This window comes from Narcine bancroftii, chromosome 1 (assembly GCF_036971445.1).
Source record: "Narcine bancroftii isolate sNarBan1 chromosome 1, sNarBan1.hap1, whole genome shotgun sequence".
NCBI lineage: Eukaryota > Metazoa > Chordata > Chondrichthyes > Torpediniformes > Narcinidae > Narcine > Narcine bancroftii.
In genome coordinates this window covers 370929270-370949768 of record NC_091469.1, presented here as the reverse complement: position 1 = coordinate 370949768, position 20499 = coordinate 370929270, and the positions used below count along the sequence as shown (strand labels likewise).

Here is a 20499-nt window from a genome sequence, read left to right as displayed (position 1 = left end):
GAAGGAAGTTTGCATTAGTCAGGATGATGGATGATAGTTACATGCCAAAAAATATTTGGTCTTATGATATTAGTGCTGCTCTTAATTGCTGAATTTGACAATTAGTGATTGGAGACACCACTAAATGGGATGGGATACAATGGAGGAATCCATTCTAGGAGTCACTGGAGCTGGGTGAAAAGAATATAGAAGAGCAAGAATGGGCACTAATATTTTCTGATGAAGATTGGAGTGTAGTGGCCACACACAGAGATGCGAACTTGCCCGTAAAATGGCTGATGAATGTGGCGACCGCTCAGACCTGGGGGTTACACTGGCCTTCGTCTCAGGTGACAACCGCACAGCAGGAAGACTGGGAACTCTGGTGGGAACACTGGTCAACCCGAGGTCAGTGCTCTGATGAAGCGGGGTCTGACCTCCGTGCCAGGGGCCCATATAAGTAGAGCTGCCAGTGTAATAAAGCTGTCTTTGATTTCGACTCCTTGTGTGTGTGTCTTCCTTCCACATGTGTTGCAGCACGCACGTTACATTGTTGACCCCAACAGGCCCAACCAGCAGTTGGATTCGAAGATTTCGGATCAAGTAGAGCCAACAACCATCCACTCGGTCTCTCTCAGGCTTCCAACATTCTGGGTGTCGCAGCCGCACGTGTGATTCACCATAAACAACACTCGCTATTTCTACATCGTGAACACCCTCAATCAGGACACAGAGGCAAGGGATATAGATTTCCTTTGGCAGCCTCTGAAGCAAGGCAAATACACAGCCTCAAAGAGCTGTTAACTCGCACTTTCAGGCTCTCCCGCATGAGTGTGTCACCCGTTTGCTGCATATGGACAGATTGGGGGACAGGGCTCCATCCACCCTAATGAGCAAGATACTCGCTCTAACTGAGGGCCACAAGCTTTGCCTGCTCTTCGAGCAGATCTTTCTGGAGCAGCTGCCCGAGGATATCTGACTCTTGCTCAAGGACGAGGATTTCAGAGACCCTTGGAGGGTCGCAGCCTGGACGGACATGTTCTGGAGAGTGAAAAAGGTCACCAGCGCCAGCATAGACCACATCAGCAAGCACCATAGCAAGGCCAGCAGAGAGGCAAATGAACACCCTTGGACATATGCTATGATATGCTATATCATCAGTGATAGGGTGTGGAGGCCCGACGATGCCGCCCACCCTGCGGGTTTTCGGGAAAAGCCCTGGCCAACTGTTGTTGATGGCTGCGGAAGTTGGCCCATGTGATAGCCTCCTCCATGTCTGGGACTCACTGTTGGGCAGGCATTTCCTGATTGACACAGATGCCGAGATAAGCGTCCTATCCCCTGCAGCCCTTGACACCCACTGCGGCAAACAGGGCCCAACACTGGGATCTGCACCATCCCCCTTTGTTTCAGTAACAACCGCTTTGCATGGACCTTAACCCTTGCGGCAGTGGCATGACCACTACTGGGGACCAACTTCCTTCGTGCCTACTGCTTGTTGGTCATCCTCAAGGGACAGTGCTTGGTTCACGCCAAATCTTTTTAGACTCTGCCTCTGGGGCAAGCCAAGTTACCCATCCCCCACCTGAATTCTATAACACTCTCGGACTTTTAATTCGCCCACATCCTGGTGGAGTTCCCCTTGATAGTGGTGCCACAGTTCTCCATGGCTGTGCCAAAGCATGGGGTAAGGCATCCCATACTGACCGAGGGCCTCCCGCTCCAGGGCACGCTGTCTCCCGCCTAAAAAATGCAGCCTGGCAAAGGAGGAGTTCAAAAAGCTGGAGGAGCTTGGGATTGTGGTGCCCAAATCAGCAGGGGTTGGTGACCCTGCGGAGACTACTGCTGCCTCATTGAGGCCATCACGCCCAACACATATCCTGTGCCCCACATCCAAGATGTTGCTGCCAACCTGCACGGGACATGGGTGTTCTCCAAGGTGGACCTCATCCAAGGGTACCCCCAAATCTCAGTTCACCTCCAGGACATCCACAAGACTGCAATCATAACCCCCTTTGGTTTGTTTGAATTCCTCTGCATGCCCTTCGGTCCAGCAGCTGATGGACGCAGTGGGTCAGGACCACCCATTTGCATTCATCTATTTGGATGATAGCCTCATTGCCGGCCACAGCTGCAAAGACCACACCGCCTTCCTGAGATAACTGTGAACCCAGTTGAGTGAGTTTGGGCTGACCATCAACCCTGTAAGTGCCAGTTTGGCCTGGACACCATCAACTTTCTGGGGCACAGAATTAACAAGCATGGCGGAATCCACCCCTCCCGATAAGGTTGAGGCAGTCTGACACTTTGCTAAGTCACGCATGGTGAAACAACTGCAGGGATACGCCGGAATGATAAACTTCTTTCCCCTCTTTGCGCTGATGACCAGCAAAGCAAAAGACATTGCTTGGGACAAGAAATCCTCCAGGGTGTTCCAGAATGCCAGAGATGCGCTAGCCAATGCCACTTTCCTGGTCCACCCAGTCCAGAGGCACCTGCCACTCTAACTATTGATACCTCCAGCACAGTGGTAGGGGGCGTGCGAGAACAACTCATTGAGGGCTAGTAGCATCGCTGGCCTTTTTCAGCAGACACTTCCAACTCCACAGAACTCAAATACAGCACTTTCAACCGGGAGCTATTAGCACTGTACCTGGTGGTAAGACATTTCTGTTACTTTTTGGAAGGTTTCTATTCAGGGTGTTCACTAATCACAAGTCACTGACTTTCGCTTTCCATAATATATCAGACCCTTGGTCGACCTGACAGCAGAGGCACTTGTCCTATGTGTCCGAAGTTACCATGGACATCCAGCATATCATGGGGAAAAACAACATGGTGGCCGATGCAGTCACATCCCGCGATCGAGTCAATACACGCCTTGTCCCAATGGGTCAATTACGTGGCCCTCACAAAAGCACAGCAACAAGACCCTAAGATCCCCACTTACAGGACAGCATCTCTGGTCTCACGGTGGAGGACATCTCTGTCGGCCCAGGTAACCAGACACTGTTGAGTGATGTTTCTTCTGGCAGCCCCCGCCTCATTGTCCTGGCTGCGTGGAGATGCCAGGGGTTTTTTAGGCTATCCATAACATGGCGCACTCTGCCATCCAATCCACGGTCAAAATGAAGGCCAACAGATTTAAATGGCATGGCCACAATAAACAGGCCGACCAGTGGGCCAAGATCTGCATGAACTGTCAGTCCTCCAAAGTGCAGCTTCATACCACAGCACTCACAGACCCTTGAGCCGGCACAGTGCAGGTTTTGTCATGTACACATGACATAGTGGGGCGCGATACCTCTTGACCATGGTGGACCACTCCATGAAGTGGCTGGAGATGGTCCCGCTAGCTGATACCACCACAGAAACCTGCCCCAGGGCACACTTTGACACATGGGTGTCCTGGAGTACCTCACCTTGGATAGGCGGGCACAATTCACCTCCAGGCTCTGGGCAATACAGACTAGCTTTCTGGGGATGCAGCTCCACTATACCATGGTGTATTATCTGCAGGCCAACAGGTTGCTAGAGTGTTTCCCCAGGTACCGCAAGTTAGCCTGATGGCCCAGCTTAAGGGTCCCAACTAGGTGGATGAACTGCCTTGGGTCTTGCTGGGAGTCTGTGCCATGCTGAAGGAGGACTTCAATGCTTTAGCAGTGGAGATGGTCTATGGTGCACCTTTAATCATCCCTGGGAATTCATGGCCCCCAAAAAATGCCTGGAAGGTCCTGCAGTGAACTTCGAGAGCTTGTGTCAAAAGCTGGGGTCCTTGGTCCCAGAGTAACCCCACCACCTGGCCAGCCCAAACATGGCGTCCTGAATGTCCTAAGGACTTGCTGGAATGTTTTCTTCAGAAGGGGACACACACATACCACCATTACGATGACCCTATGAGGGGCCCTAAAAGGTTATTAGAGACAATGGTTTCATCTTCGTCCTCAACATCAGTGATAAGGAGGAAACCTTTACTGTCTACTGCCTGAAACTGGCATATCTAGACTGTAATGAGCTGGTCTGCATTCTGCCCCCATGTGACAGGGGCAGGCCACCAAAGCCCTATCGCCTGTTCTGGGGGTGGGGGGTTGTGTAGCGGCCCATACACAGAGACGCGAACCGGCCCACAAAATGGCTGATGAATGAGGCAACAGCGTGGACCTTGGGGTGACACCAGCCATTGTCCCAGGTGACCGCTACATGGTGGGAAGATGGGGAACTCTGGCAGAAATGCCGGACAACCCGAGGTTGGCACTCCGATGACGCGGGCCCCTAATGTCAACACCAGGGTCCCATATAAGCAGAGCTACCAGTGCAATAAAGTAGTCTTCAATTCTTGACTCCTCATGTGTGTGTCTTCCTTCCACACTCATCGTAGCTACAAGGGGCCTTTTTATGAGCTGGAGTGGTCATCGAGGCAAATGCTTTACAAGGCATTAGTCAGACCACAGTTGGAGTTCTGTGAGCAATTTTGGGCTCTTTATCTAAGGAAGGATGTGTTGGCATTATAGGACTAGAGGATGTATATGAGAATGATCCCTGGGACAAAAGGATTGTAATATGAGAAGTGTTTGATAGCTCTTGGACTGAAGTTGGTGGAGTTTAGAAGAATGAGGAAGGATCTCATTGAAACTGAACACTGAAAGGTCTGGATGGAGTGAATATGGTGAGGGTGTTTGTAATGGCAGGTGAGTCTAGGACCAGAGGGCACATCTTAATAATACAAAATTGTCCCTTTAGAACAAAGATGTGGAGGAATTTCTGTACTCTGTGAGCAGTGATTCTATAGAATTTATAGTTGCAGAGGGCTGTGGAAGCCAAGTTATTGGACATATTTAAAACAGAGGTTCTGGATTAGGAATGGGATTGAGATTATGGGGAGAAAGTATGAGAATGAAGTTAAGAGGATTAAAAAGTTATAAAAGAAAGAGCAGACACTGTGATTGTAATTTAATGCACAGAAGTGTTGGGGAAACTCAGCCCATCACACAGCATCTAAAGGAAACAAGATATCTGACCACCATTTCAGGCCTGATCCCTTTATCAAGGGATGAGCCAAAAGCAGGCAGGCATTAAAATAAAAAAGTTGGGAGAGGAGGAGCAGAGGCAAGAGGTCATAGGTGAATATGGGCAGGAGGGCAAAAGGGAAAAAAAGCAGGTGAAAGGGGGAGGGACATCTTTGAATGAAGAGGGAAGAGGGAGCTGGAGGAAAGGAGACAGGGATATAGGGAAAGAGAGAGAGAGTCCCAGGGAGGGGCCTAATGAAAACAGAAGAAGTTGATATTAATGACATTGGGTTGGAGTCTAGTCAAGTTTATTGTCATCTGATTGCATAAGTCCAACACGATGAAGCAACGTTCTCCGGTCCTCAGTGCAAACGCACAGACACACAACCAGACATTAACATTCATACAGACAAGCAATACATATGCAGGACAAGCATATATACAAATAAATAAATAAATTCTGCTTAATGAATAGAAGAGACTTGGATGGTTAATATGAGAGTAGGATCGCCCCTGGGCAATCACGCAGAGGATTCTGTTGTGCGATTCATCTCAGCTGTGTCTTTTTCGAACTATAGGACTACCAATATAACAGTAATTTTAAAGTGGGCATCGTTACAAATTAGTTATGCATTCAGGATGTAACTTTGGTTGGTTCAAAGTTGCTGCATGATGCTGATTTTTTAAATTGGATTGGGTTCTTAAAGTAGTAGATGAATTCCTGTGAAATGTTCTGTTTATTTTATTCAGTGAATGTATGTGCTCATACTTGTTTTAGGAATCTTGTCATACTTTGCAATCAAATTTAATTCAATAATCTCCCATTTTCATTTTCATTTTCATTTTGATTCCAATTTTAATCACTTAAGGAATTCAATATTCTGATCTTGAATTTGTATTGACACTTTTTTTCATTTTTATTGAATTAGATAAAGCAAATATTTTGTAAGGCTGGAGTGGATATGTCCAGGGAGATCTTTGAAAAGGTGTGGAAGCACGCTGCCACAAAACGTTCAAAGGGAGAAGTTTGCGTAGAATCATTCCGTGAGGTCCTGGATGAAATGCAGACATCAAATACTTGAATTTGTTAAGGATTTATAATTTCTCCAGGAAATTAATTTTTAAAAAATATTCAATGGATGACATTTTGTAATTGATTTTGAAGTTTTTCATTAATTTCAAAATTTAAATTTGAGGCATAAATTTAAAGTCCAATATTTTTGTTAGCTCATTGTGAGCACAACATTGATGTGTTTTATAAATATATCAGCTAACTCGTCACAACATTATTCTCAGTATAATTTTTAATTGTAGTTGTGGGGAAAAAAAAATTGGTTTGAATCTGTCAGATCGACAGCAAATTTCATTGGTGATTGTGAGGGTAATAATTTTTGTATGAAAAGAAATAATGGGCTTTTACATGAAAACATTAAAATAAGTATGTAACTCTGGTTTGTCTTTAAGATTTTCTTTGGCAAGTTTACGATATGAGTTGTAAAATCCAAAATAAATCCTTACTGTACTGTTCCAATTCACAATTACTCTTTTGTCAAATATATGTGTGAAAATATTTTTTTTCTCCATGCTACGAACAGCAAAAATAATTTGAGATTGAACTGCTGTTACTCTGTTGGAATATGAATGAGTGCACTAGATTCCAGTATCTGCAGGTTTTGTGCTTCACCTTTGTAAATTGTTGATGTTTAGAAAACCAACTTTGAAAATACAAGCCCATTGTTTTGAATATGATGGTGTCTGTTACATGTTTTTGTAACAACGAGATTCTTGGCAAAATCGATAATCATTTTCAAAGTATCCTTTAAAGTTAAGTAGTGAAAGAATCTATTTTTAACAATGTTTCCAGTTGGAGCTGTTTGAGGGGAGCACAATTTGAGAAAAAGGCTGTCAGAATTCCATGCTCCCTTAAAATATTTCCCTTCCAATGATGTTCCAGCAACTCTACCTATGCTTCTATACCGCCCGCCAGAGACTCCTTAATTTCTTCTGAGCCAAAACTTCCTGCATCCTGGACACAACTCCACCTTCAAGGCCAGTTGCTTGTAATTCCATCTTCTGCCTTCCACCCCCATCTTGAACCCTTGCCATTGCCCTGGATTCCAATTAAGTGGTTGTAATATTTGCCCTGTTTAATCCTATCTATTACAGGAAACACTGCTATTTATCTTTTTTGCTTGATGCTATTGCTACAACATCTGCTGCTAAAACCTTTTTACAAGTTTGATACATCCAGATGTTAGCCCATTGGGAGTATTTCTGAAAGTGGAGCAATGTAAATATTGAATTGATGGAATGCCGTTGAGTTTGTGGAATAAGTGAGCAAATCTAGAAACTCTTCTATTTGCTTACAGATAATCTATATCACTCTATTTCCTGCTTGTTCATGTATCTATTTAAATGTCTTGTAAACTTTCTATGGTCATTCTTGCCACCTCGCCTGGCACTGTGTTCCATACACCTGAGGAAATAAAAACTGGCCTCACAAATCTTCTTTAACTTTTCTCCTCTCACCTTAAACCTTTGCCCTTGAGTAGCTAACATTCCCATGTTGGAACAAAGAGCCATGGCTGTATGAGAGTATTCTGGACACAGGGCTAATGCCCAGTGGCGTCATCTTCCACTGTATGGATTGGACACCAGTGTCGGGTAAAGGCAGAGGCAGCAGTGTTTGCTTCATCATCAATTCATTATGGTGCACAAACCTAATGGTTATGTCCCAGTCCTGCTTCCACAACCAGAAACATAAAGAGTCATCTGTTCTATCGACTGAGGGAGATCTCCACCATCATCCTGGTTGCTGTGCACAGCCCAGATTAATATCAAGCTGGCACTGAAGGGGCTGAGCACTGTAATCAACAGCCATGAGACAGCACATCCTGATGCCTTCCTGATCATTGTAGATGTGCTAGCCAGACAAACTATCACTAACATATTGCTTGGGCAGCCAGAGGAGTCAACATACTTGACCACTGCTACACCACCATTAAGAATGCCTACAGAACCATCTCATGCCAGTACTTCAGCAAGTCTGATCACCTGGCTGTAAACCATCTCATGCCAGTACTTCAGCAAGTCTGATCACCTGGCTGTAAACCATCTCATGCCAGAACTTCAGCAAGTCTGATCACCTGGCTGTACAGCAGAGATCAAGGACGATAGCACCAGTGGTGAAGAGAGTAAAAGTATGGTCAAGGGAGGCGGAGCCTGTCTGCAGGACTGCTTTGAATTTTTGGACTGGACCATATTAAAAGATTCATCTTCAAACTTGAATGAATATGCTGATCTGTGACCAACTTTATCAGGACCTGTGCAGATGAGTGTGTGCGCACACACACACACACACACACACACACACACATTGTGAGTACCCGAACCAAAAACCATGGATAAATCAAAGGATTCACAAACTGCTGAGGGATAGGTCAATTGCATTTAAACACCAGTGATCTGGATCTCTGCAGGAAGTCCAGGTACAGCCTACAGAAGGCTATCCTAATAGCAAAGAGGTAATTCTGAGTAAAGGTGGAAACAAAATCAGAGCATCAACTATGGCAGGGATTGCAGGCCACTGCATCTTACAAGGCAAAACCTAACATCATAAATGGCTGTGATGCTTCACTTCCAAAGGTGCTGAACACTTTTTATGCTTTCTTTAAAAATTCAACTCTGAGTGGTATTCCCCAACTGGCCCAGAATGCAAGTGTAGCACTTCTTACCGACAACAGTTTTGGTGTCACCTCCATCTGCGAGCAGGTCGTTCAAGGGCATCCTGACTCCTCTTTACGCTGAAGTGCAACAGCCACTGGCCAGCGTCTCCATCACAGTGTTAAATCATCTGGGTACTCCTTCTGATCTAAGAGGCACATGGTGGCACATATCCCAGATAGCAGGTGCTGTACCTTCCCATTGGTAACCAGGGGTCAACCTGGCAGCTGTGCATCCAAGGCATACCATTTAGTCCCTAGGGAGCACCTACCTTTGCTGGGCTGTCAGCTGTGGACCTTCTTGTAACTGGACACTGTTCCTGCTTGCACTCCCACCAATTGCTTGGAGCAATGCTGGTTGTACCATCTTCAAAAACATTCCCAAGACCTGCTCACAGTTTCAGAGTGAGTCCTCAGAGTTGGGACTTTGAATTAGCCAGACTGTGCACAGGGAGAGACCCGCCCTTGAGCCCTCTCACCACCAAGGGTCGCCAGATGTGGGGCTCTCATTGGTGTGAGGCAAAGTTGGCTGGCGATATAGGAAAACCCAAGGAGCTGAACAGTTTCCCCGCAGAGTCTCTGTTTTCATTGTCAGCAGGGATCAGTGTTTGCAGAAGTACTACAGAAGCATTCAAGTTGTTGGCTCTGTCGGTGCATTTGTCTTCAGCACCCATCACCCACAGGCAAGGTATATTGTGTAACAAAATGAGTACATAAACATGATCCTAATCTCCATTGTTGCTGCTGCTTGGGATCCATCTGGTTCAAAAGGGCATCAATCATACTGGGGACCAAGGTGAGTAGGAGTAGCAGCCTCAATTGCTATCACCCAATAGCAATCACATCGACCATGATGAAATGCTTTGAGAGGTTGGTAATGGCCAGAATTCATTTGTACCTAAGTAGACACCTGAAACCACAGCAATTAGCCTACCTCTACACTCTTTCCACAGCAGATGCAATGTCATTGGCTCTCCACTCTGCCCTGGATGACCTAGACTAGTGAATCAGATTCAGGATTTATTGTCATGAACAAGTCATGAAATTTGTATTTTTTTCTGGCAGCATCACAGTGCAAGCATACATATAACCATCTCATGTTACTATAAAAAAATAATATAATAATATCAACAATAGGGCACAAAAGGGTAAGACAGGGTCTTTGGTTTATTGATTATTTAGGAATCTGATGGCAGTGGGGAAGAAGCTGTCCTTGTGCAGCTGAGTGCTCATCTTTAGGCTCCTGTATCTTTTCTCCAATGGTAGCAGAGTGAAGAGGGCATGCCCTGGCTGATCAGGGTCTTTGAGGATACCGCCTGCTTTTTTAAGATGCCACATCGTGTAAATGTCCTCTATATTGCAGGCAGAGTTAACATCCCTCTGGAGTTTTCTCTTGTCCTGAGCATTGGCAACCCCAAACCAGACAGTGAAGCAACCAACCAGAATGCTCTCCACAGTACACATGTAGAAGTTTGAGAGAGTCTTCAGTGACATACCAAATCTCCTCAAACACCTCACAAAGTGCAGCTGCTGGCGAGCTTTCTTCGTGATTACTCCAGGACAGATCCTCAGAGATGTTGACACCCAGGAATTTGATGTTCTTGACCCTCTCCACTACTGAGCCCTCTATGAGCACTGGGTCATGTTCCCTTGACTTCCTCCTGAGGTGCACAATCATCTCCTTGGTTTTGCTGACATTGAGTGCAAGGTTGTTGTCATTACACCATTCAACGAGCTGATCTACCTCCCTCCTGTACGCTTCCTCATTGCCGTTTGTGATTCTGCCGATAACTGTGATGTCATTGGCAAATTTGTAGATGGCATTGGAATTATGCCTGGCCATGTAGTCATGGGTGTATAATGAGTAGAGCAGTGGACTAAGCTCGCATCCTTGGGGTGCTTCTGCACTGATGATCAGTGAAGAGTTTGTACAGAGTGGGGTACAGAAGCTGAGAGAAAAAGTGGTTCTCAACCTTTTATTTTCCACTCACATACCACCTTAACTAATCAATTTTAACATCTCTGAATATTTATCCTGTGGCCATCACGTTGATGCAATCATGAAGAAAACTCGTCAGGGGCTATATTTCATTATGTCTGAGGAGATTTGGTATGTCACCAAAGACTCTTGCGAATTTCTACAGGTGTACCATGGAGAGCATTTTGACCTGTTGCATCGATGTCTGGTTTGGAGGTGCCAGGACAGAAAAAGGCTACAGAGGGTTGTAAGCTCAGCCAGCACCATCATGGGCATTGGCTTTCTCTCCATTAAGGATATATTTAATGTGGTGTCTCAAGAAAGCAGCCTCTATCCTCAAGGACCCTGACTGCCCAAGCCATGCCTTCTTCTCATTGCTACCATTAGGAAGAAGATCTAGGAGCCTGAAGATGAACACCCAATGGTATAAAAACAGCTGCTTCCCCTCTGCCATCAGATTTCTGAATGGACAATGAATCCCAGGCACTACCTCACATTTTTCTCTTCTCATGAACTAATTATCTAGTTTTAAACAGTGAATTCATGGAAATGCAATTCAAAGCAATTTTGCATCTGTAATTCACAATACTGCTGCAAATTTCTTCACACATGTTCATGGCAATAAACCTGATTCTGATCCTGAAGATTCAAACTATCTCCCCTTTCTATGCTTCTCATAATTTTATATATATCTATCAAGTTAAACCTCTGTCACCAAAACAATCCAAGTTTGCCCAACTGCTCTTCATAGCTAATGACTTCAAATCCAGGCAACATCCTCATTGAACCTTTTATTCATCCTGCCCAAAGCCTCCACATCTTTCTATCATATGGCAACCAGAAATGAACACGGTATTCCAAATGTGGCCTAACTCTTTAGTTTCAACATTTAATTCTGGTCTGTACATTGTAACTACAGGGAAAGGCAAATTACCAACTTAATATGTAAATCACAGGATTTTTTAAAATTTCAATTTTTTTCTTTTTTTTATTAAATTTTTTATTTTTCACACCATAAATCACATTAGCCATGATATACACTATTTCTTTTTCACACATATACAGTGACTTTTTCTCCCCCCCCCCTTTCCTCCCAAACCACCCCCCACCCCCCCTCTCATCCATTTTAGGTATACAATCTAGGTTGCATTAAGCCAGTCAGACAATGTTGTCATTCAACAAAATTACACCAGAAATTCTACTGAGTCCATTCTTTTCTTTCCTTCTCCTTCCATCAACTTAGGTAATGTTTGTCCCCGGTAGGTTTTCGCTATTGTATTTAATGTAAGGCTCCTATACTTGTTCGAATATTTCAATATTATTTCTTAACCTATATGTTATTTTTTCTAATGGAATACATTTATTCATTTAAATTTAGTAGTTTCTTCCTTTTAATTTGGTTATGTATTCCATTAGTATTTAAAGACATATAGTTCAGGGTAGCCCTTTTATATTTTGTTTATCTTCTCTTTCCGTTTTTCCATCATTACCTTTCCTCCTTTTCCATTTCTGTTTTCTTATTTTCAACTCTTTATAAGACAACATTCCTACAACATCCAACATTTTCCTTAGTCTCCTATTTCTATCTTATTTATCCCCAATCTCCCCTTCACCTCCTGAGTTGTCCTTTATCCCTTGTCGGACAACCACAACTCTCCTCTCCATTTGGATTTGCGAATCCACTCGCAAGCGTCAACTGATTTTGCAGTGACCGCTATTTCCCCCCACCCCGCCTCCCCCAGAAAAGATTTCACTTTTCATATGTCACAAAGGTCACTCTTTTAATTCCCTCCTTATTCTCTCTATTCCATTACCTTCCCTTATTAATTCTTGTCTATACTATCTATATTTTCCTCTAAGTACAGATACATTCATGTATGCTCATTGTCTCTATTCACTCTTATACCTCTTTACCCACATACATATCAATCGTGATCATTTTTACTCTCATTACCCGTCTTCATCCCTCAGTCTATTTTTGTCTTTACCCACATACATATCAATCGTGATCATTTTAACTCTCATTACCCGTCTTCCTCCCTCAGTCTATTTTTGTAATTGTTCTGCAAATTTTCGTGCTTCTTCTGGATCCGAGAATAGTCTGTTTTGTTGTCCTGGAATAAATATTTTCAATACCGCTGGATGCTTTAGTATAAATTTATACCCTTTCTTCCATAAAATCGCCTTTGCTGTATTGAACTCTTTTCTCTTCTTTAGGAGTTCAAAACTTATATCTGGATAAATGAAGATTTTTTGCCCTTTATACTCCAATGGTTTGTTGCCCTCTCTTACTTTTTCCATTGTCTTCTCCAGTACCTTTTCTCTTGTAGTATATCTTAGGAATTTTACTACAATAGATCTTGGTTTTTGTTGTGGTTGTGGTTTAGAGGCCAATACTCTATGTGCCCTTTCTATTTCCATTTCTTGCTGTAGTTCTGGACATCCTAGGGTCTTAGGGATCCACTCTTTTATAAACTCCCTCATATTCTTGCCTTCTTCATCTTCCTTAAGGTCCACTATCTTTATGTTATTTCTTCTGTTATGGTTTTCCATTGTATCTATTTTTTGAGCTAGTAGTTCTTGTGTCTCTTTAGTTTTTTTATTAGATTTCTCCAATTTCTTTTTTAAGTCTTCTACCTCCATTTCTGCTGCTACTGCCCGCTCTTCCATCTTGTCCATTTTCTTTCCCATTTCTGTTAAGGTCATCTCCATTTTATTTATTTTCTCTTCTGTGTTGTTTATTCTTTTTCTTAAATCCTTAAATTCCTGTGTTTGCCATTCTTTAAATGACTCCATGTATCCTTTAATAAGAGCAAGTATATCCTTTACCTTGCCTTTCTTTTCTTCTATTTCACTGTACTCTTCCTCTTCCTCCTCTTCTTCCTCTGGGTTGGCCATTTGTTGTTTCTTTGGTGCCCTTTCCTCTTCTTTCTTGTTTCTATTGTCTTCTGTGGTCTCTTCTTGCTGTAGGTGTTCTGCAGCTGTCGTTGCCGGCTGTGGAGATCGACTCCCCAGCTGGTCCCCCCTCCCGTCGGTGTGTTTTTTTTCATTCGCATCGCGCATGCGCGGTTGCGCACTTTTACTCGGCTCTGCGAGCCATTTTTGTAGTCCATTATTTACCGACCTGAGGGAGCGGGTTTCTCTCTCCGCAGCGGGCCTCTTCGGACAGGTAAGGCCTTCACCTTTTTCCTCCTTTGTCTTCTCTTCCTCTCTTCTTACCGTTGCTTTCGATTTTTCTTTTTTTGTCGCCATCTTCTTTCCACCTTTATACTCACTTTTCTGTAACTTTTATTTCTGTGCCTTTGTGTTTTCCTTTGTTTTTCCCGACTTTTCTGGAGAGGGCTGGAGCTCACCGTCCGGCCACTACTCCATCACGTGACTCCTTCGAAATTTCAATTTATTTCTTGATTTAATTACATTAGTTGTAGTTGCTGACTATCAATTCTGTTGGTCAGTGACAAATGCAAAATTATTTACAATATGGATGACTTTGTTTTCCAAATGTGTGGAATCTACCACATTCAATCAAATTTCTAACCAATATTCATAAGGTAGTGTGCCTTTATTAAAAAAGAAAAATTCAGTCACCCAAAATGCTGTACAAAAGTGAAAGCAGTGTCTCAGGTCAGGCAGCATTCATGGGAGGAATGGACAATCAAGTCCAGACATTTCCAAAGCTCTTGGTGGTTAGCGCCCCCAAAGTTCCTCAACATAGTTATCCAACTGCACGAAAACCAACAAGGTCAGGTCAGATACAGCAATGAGCTCTCTGAACCCTTCTCCATTAACAATGGCGTGAAGCAAGGCTGCGTTCTCGCACCAACCCTCTTTTCAATCTTCTTCAGCATGATGCTGAACCAAGCCATGAAAGACCTCAACAATGAAGACGCTGTTTACATCCGGTACCGCATGGATGGCAGTCTCTTCAATCTGAGGCGCCTGTAAGCTCACACCAAGACACAAGAGCAACTTGTCCGTGAACTACTCTTTGCAGACGATGCCACTTTAGTTGCCCATTCAGAGCCAGCTCTTCAGCGCTTGACGTCCTGTTTTGCGGAAACTGCCAAAAAGTTTGGCCTGGAAGTCAGCCTGAAGAAAACTGAGGTCCTCCATCAGCCAGCTCCCCACCATGACTACCAGCCCCCCCACATCTCCATCGGGCACACAAAACTCAAAACGGTCAACCAGTTTACCTATCTCGGCTGCACCATTTCATCAGATGCAAGGATCGACAACGAGATAGACAACAGACTTGCCAAGGCAAATAGCGTCTTTGGAAGACTACACAAAAGAGTCTGGAAAAACAACCATCTGAAAAACCTCACAAATATAAGCTTATACAGAGCTGTTGTCATACCCACACTTCTGTTCGGCTCTGAATCATGGGTCCTCTACCGGCATCACCTACGGCTCCTAGAACGCTTCCACCAGCGTTGTCTCCGCTCCATCCTCAACATTCATTGGAGTGACTTCATCCCTAACATCGAAGTACTCGAGATGGCAGAGGCCGACAGCATCGAATCCACGCTGTTGAAGATCCAACTGCGCTGGGTAGGTCATGTCTCCAGAATGGAGGACCATCACCTTCCCAAGATCGTGTTATATGGCGAGCTCTCCACTGGCCATCATGTCAGAGGTGCACCAAAGAAGAGGTACAAGGACTGCCTAAAGAAATCTCTTGGTGCCTGCCACATTGACCACCGCCAGTGGGCTGATATCGCCTCAAACCGTGCATCTTGGCGCCTCACAGTTCGGCGGGCAGCAACCTCCTTTGAAGAAGACCGCAGAGCCCACCTCACTGACAAAAGACAAAGGAGGAAAAACCCAACACCCAACCCCAACCAACACATTTTCCCCTGCAACCGCTGCAACCGTGTCTGCCTGTCCCGCATCGGACTTGTCAGCCACAAACGAGCCTGCAGCTGACGTGGACATTTACCCCTCCATAAATCTTCGTCCGCGAAGTCAAGCCAAAGAAGAAAGAAGATTACACTCTAGTGACCCGGATTTGAATCCAACATTGTCTGTAAGGAGTTTGTACATACTCCCAACAGCACTAGTGACCCAGATTTGAATCCAACATTGTCTGTAAGGAGTTTGTACATACTCCCAATGTCTGCGTGGGTTTCTTCCATGCACACTGGTTTCCTCCCATCTTTGAAAATGTATGGGAGTAGTTGGTTTAGTCGGATAATCGGGGTACTTGGGTGATGTAGGCTTGTGGGTTTGAAGGGCCTGTTACTGCGCTGTATGTCGAAATTTGTTTTATTTACATTTTAACAATGTACAGCAGGGACACTTGTTAAATTTGAAATCAATGGGCATAGAACATGGAGCATAGATGGTAAAGGACAGGAACAGTCTTTTCACCATCAACACCGTGGTGATCACCATTGACCCAAATCTAAAATAATCTGCTACATAGAACCTTTTTTCACAGCTTTCTGCTCTAAGGTATTGGTGCCCCATACCAGGCTATGATGCAACCAGTCATCACACTTTCCACTGCACATCTTAGGAGTTTTCAACGTTTTTGATGTCATACCAAACCTCCACAAATTCCTGAGGAAGTAGATGCACTGACGTGTTTTCTTCACAATAACCGTGGCTCTAAGAGCAGGGAAAAGGCTGGATTTCTATCTTGTGGTGAGTGACTAACTTTCTGAAATCCCTAAGCATATTCAGCAACTAAAGGTGTAAGTCAGGAATATGGAACAATACTCTTTACTAGCTTGAATGTCTGGATCATCATCAATATTCAGTGGTTGCAGTATGCACCATATTAAAAATATGCTGTAGTTACTCAACTTGGTTATCAATACAGTTGGTAATGGTAAACAAGTTGATGTGGTGTATTTTCACTCCCAAAATATTGATATGCAATACTAGAGAATATGGTATAGGCTACTGTCTGTGTCATTAAAAAATGGACAAACCTACTGGCTGGAGTTCTTGCAAAAATCTTCAACCTCTCTCTACAAGGGTTAGTGGTCCCCCTTTGCTTAAAGGGTTTTCCATTATTCCATTAGCCCCCCCTCTCTGCTGCTGACAGCATCCCTCCCCCGCTGCCTGACAGCCCCCCGGTGTTGGACGTCAGGGCTGGGGCGGCTGACGCAGGACTACGGTGCTGGAGCGGTCAGCATGGGAAGTCAGGGCTGGGGCGGCCAGCGCCAGGGGGCTGTCAGGCAGCAGGGAAGGTGGCTGTCAGCAGCGGAGAGTTGGGTTGCTGGCTGACTGTCATCAGCCTGCCCCCTACTAGGCACCTGAAAGCTGCTAGCCGCGTTGGCTTTCTGCTTTCAGTTGCCTAGGGCGAGCGCTCGGAAGCAGTGAGTTGAGTAAGTGCTCCTCAGGGATTGGTTTTCCGCTTTCAGGAGGCCTCCCAACAGCCACATTGGGGTATTTTAGACAGCTTTACATTCGGGTATTCTAGCCACCTGAAAGCAGATTATGGTTATAGTCATGGGAATTTAGAAGAATGAGGGTATCACATCAAAACAGCATTCTGAGAAGATTTCACCAGAACAAAGACGAGCAAAGAGTATCTTCAGCAGAATATCTACCATCACCTCAAGAAAAAATAATGACAATAAATGTTGGCAATGCTAGATAATTGCTTAAAATACAAAATTATAGTTTTAATTTGAATTAAAATTTTAGGGGAGGCTAAAATTGAATAATGGACATTTTAATTGGGAACTGTGGCACCAAGTCCTTTAAAGAATCAGAGAAAAGTATGTGAAGGAATAATTATATGTCAGTAGGCTCAATAATAAACCAAGAACTATATTAACTGCCAGATCATCTCAAACAATCAGAAAGGACTGGCAAGTTCAGTAAATTCAATGAAGATAACAGAAAGGTGATACATTGCAGGTGCAAAAGAAATTTGCTGAATTTAATTTTACCTATTTGTTTTTTTTTGGCAAACTGTACATGTTAAAATAGTTAAGTAATTAGTGCATTAAGGATATAATATCGGCTCTCTTTGTTTAGTAAATGACACTAAATTTGTCATTATTTTATTTGAATATTTAAAAAATATTCCATTAGATAACTGCTCGGGATTTTCAAACTGCAAATATTAACACAATTCACATTCAAAATGCTTACCCAAATAATTATCCAGTGGATCTCCAGACTTAAAATAATATCAATGGTATCTAATTTGAAATATGCAGTAAATTAAATTACATCCATCTTTATATGCATGACAATGTGATTAAACACAGAATGCTTTGCATTAATTTTATTACATTAAATTCTAAATTAGTTTTGAGCAACAGTGTAATATATTACTTTGAAATCCATTATAAATAAATTGTTAAGCAGTTTATTGCTTCACCTTGAAAATTACAGTAATATAAATAGTTTTGAGATGCATTTCCCTGATTCCTTTAGAAAACGGTTTAACCTTTAACGACTGCAACTTGTAGCATTCACTAACTAATCAAAATGTATTTACTATGCTTGTAATAGAAAAGTAAGAAGTGGCTTTGCAGAAAAGATGTGTTTGGAAATTGATGTATTAATACAATTTACCATTGGGCTTTCTGAAATAAAAACATACATTTTTTCAATTACATAATGTTATGAATATTTTAACCATACATTTACAGCCATGCACCTTAAATTTATAAAACTAACAACTACTGACTTTTTAAAAAAACTTCTAACTGCAATTAACAGAATTAGAATCAAAGAATTTTAGAGTTGTATTGCACAGAAATAGGCCCTCAGTCCAATTTATCTATACTGACCTAACTGCTCTTATTTCCCTGAGTTTGGCTCATATCCCTCTAAACCTTTCCATGAATCTGCCCAAATATCTTTTACACTGTGCAATTGTACCGATCTTGACCAATTTCTCTGACAGCTCATTCCACATACCCACCATCCTTGAAAAAGGTGCCCCTCAGGTCCCTTTTAAATTTTTCCATTTTCACCTTATATCGATGTCCTCCAGTTGATAGATAAGCCATTCATTGGCAGTAATCTCTTCACCTACCATTAGTTTTTTAGATGGACCACTGCCTTTAGATGTCTCCATAGCTGTTTTTTTTTGGATAATGGGACATCCAATCTTCCTATGCTTTATTGGACTATAGAATACAACAGCAGAAAAACTGGCCTTTTGGCCCATCTAGTCCACAGCAAACTATTCACTCTGCCTAGTCCTATTGACCTGCACCCATAGCCCTCCATACCCCTTCCATCCAAATGATTTTTAAATGTCAAAATCAAACCCGCATTCACCACTTAAGCTGGCAGCTCATTTAACACTCTAACCAGTCTCTGTGCGAATAAGTTCCTTTCAATCATTTCATCTTTTATCCTTAATCTATGTCCTCTAGTTTCTTGTTTCACCTAACCTTAGTGGAAAAAGCGTGCTTACATTTATTCTATCAATACCCCTCATAATTTTGTATACATTTAGTTTTATATTTGTGATTAATTACTTCCTTGATCTCAATAAGTTGTTCTTGAACCTATCTGGTAGAGATGTTAACACTCTTCATGGACACTAATTATTTGTAAACAAATTGATATTTTGGGGTCAGGTTAACTGAGATATAGAAGCAGATTAAATAGCAGTCTAGCCAGCAGACATTGGTACTTGCCTGCCATCATAAAGATTGTGTAGATATATTTGTGCTCTCCTTCCAAATTCCACTCCCATTCCTCCCCCCCCCCCCCCCCCCCACACCCCCAATCAATCCTGTACTTGGGTCCTGCCATCTACCAAAAGGAAAGTTATTGCTAGCGTCCTTCAATTTCTCTTTTCAGGAACTGAAGAGCTGCTCCCCGAACCTCAATGTACCTTCTGTCTATCTTTAAACAAAATGGACATTACCATCACTGCAATGACTACTCCAGAAAGAATAGGGAGAACCACCAATTTCTATACATGATCTTACTTAACCTCAGTTGGGCTTGGAAAATCTGTTTCAAACTTAGCTGCATCTAGAAATATTACCCGATGTACATTCACTCCATGATAGCATACAAATTGCGATACCGATCAACGGCCCATTACAGAGCCAATCTCGTTGAAGATTGGTTTCAAAACGGCTGTGTATTTAATGTACTGACAATAGCCACACCAGCAGTGGGAGTTTAAGACAGCTTTAATAAACTAATATGTACACTAAGAGGTCTTGTCTCTCTGCAAGATGAACCTAGAAGGCTAGACTGTAGCTCTGGATTGCTTTATATATAAGGTCAATGGGATGACCCCTGGTGACCTAGTGGTGTAATTACATATCACCACAGTTAACGCATCACATTTATCAATCTTGTTGCAATGCTGTACTTCGCCGACAACAAACTTCCCAGGGTATGGAGGTAATCATCAGTGTTTAAGATTTTAAGTGTTTAAGATTTTAAAAGGGACAGACAGAGTAAATGTGGATAGGCTTTTTCAATTAAGAAAGGGGGAGGTTAAAACTAGAGGACATGGTTTAAGATTGAAGGGGGAAAATTATAAGGGGAACATGAGGGGAAATTTCTTTATGCAGAGGGTGGTGGGGATGTGGAATGAGCTTCCGGCAGACGTGGTCGAGGCGGGATCATTGGTTACATTTAAGGAAAGACTGGATCGTTACATGGATAGGAGGGGACTAGAGGGGTATGGGCCAGGTGCTGGTCAGTGGGATTAGGAGGGTGGGGATTTGCTACGGCATGGACTAGTAGGGCCGAATTGGCCTGTTCTGTGCTGTAAGTGGTTATATGGTTATAATGAGAAACTTAAAACTTTGACAATTACACTTCAGCACCAAGTCACCAAAACATCAATAGCTGCTATCTGCAGGCACCA

At 43.1% G+C, this 20499-nt stretch overlaps 1 protein-coding gene and 1 long non-coding RNA gene across 6 annotated transcripts in view; one reads left to right on the top strand and one right to left on the bottom strand.

The window, feature by feature from the left end:
• efhb (EF-hand domain family, member B) overlaps nucleotides 1-6523 on the top strand; it is a 101178-nt gene extending 94655 nt beyond the window's left edge. For 3 of the 5 annotated variants that reach the window (XM_069913216.1, XM_069913217.1, XM_069913224.1), the window contains 2 exons: nucleotides 2729-2977; nucleotides 5915-6523. In XM_069913216.1, the coding sequence (XP_069769317.1) occupies nucleotides 2729-2977; nucleotides 5915-6067 (402 nt within the window). In that variant the 3' untranslated portion in view covers nucleotides 6068-6523. The remainder of the gene's footprint in view (nucleotides 1-2728; nucleotides 2978-5914) is intronic. The other 2 variants (XM_069913227.1, XM_069913228.1) reach the window with 1 other exon arrangement.
• The window catches only part of LOC138751227 (uncharacterized), a 95638-nt gene that overhangs the window by 63079 nt on the left and 12060 nt on the right, over nucleotides 1-20499 (bottom strand). The window lies entirely within an intron of this gene.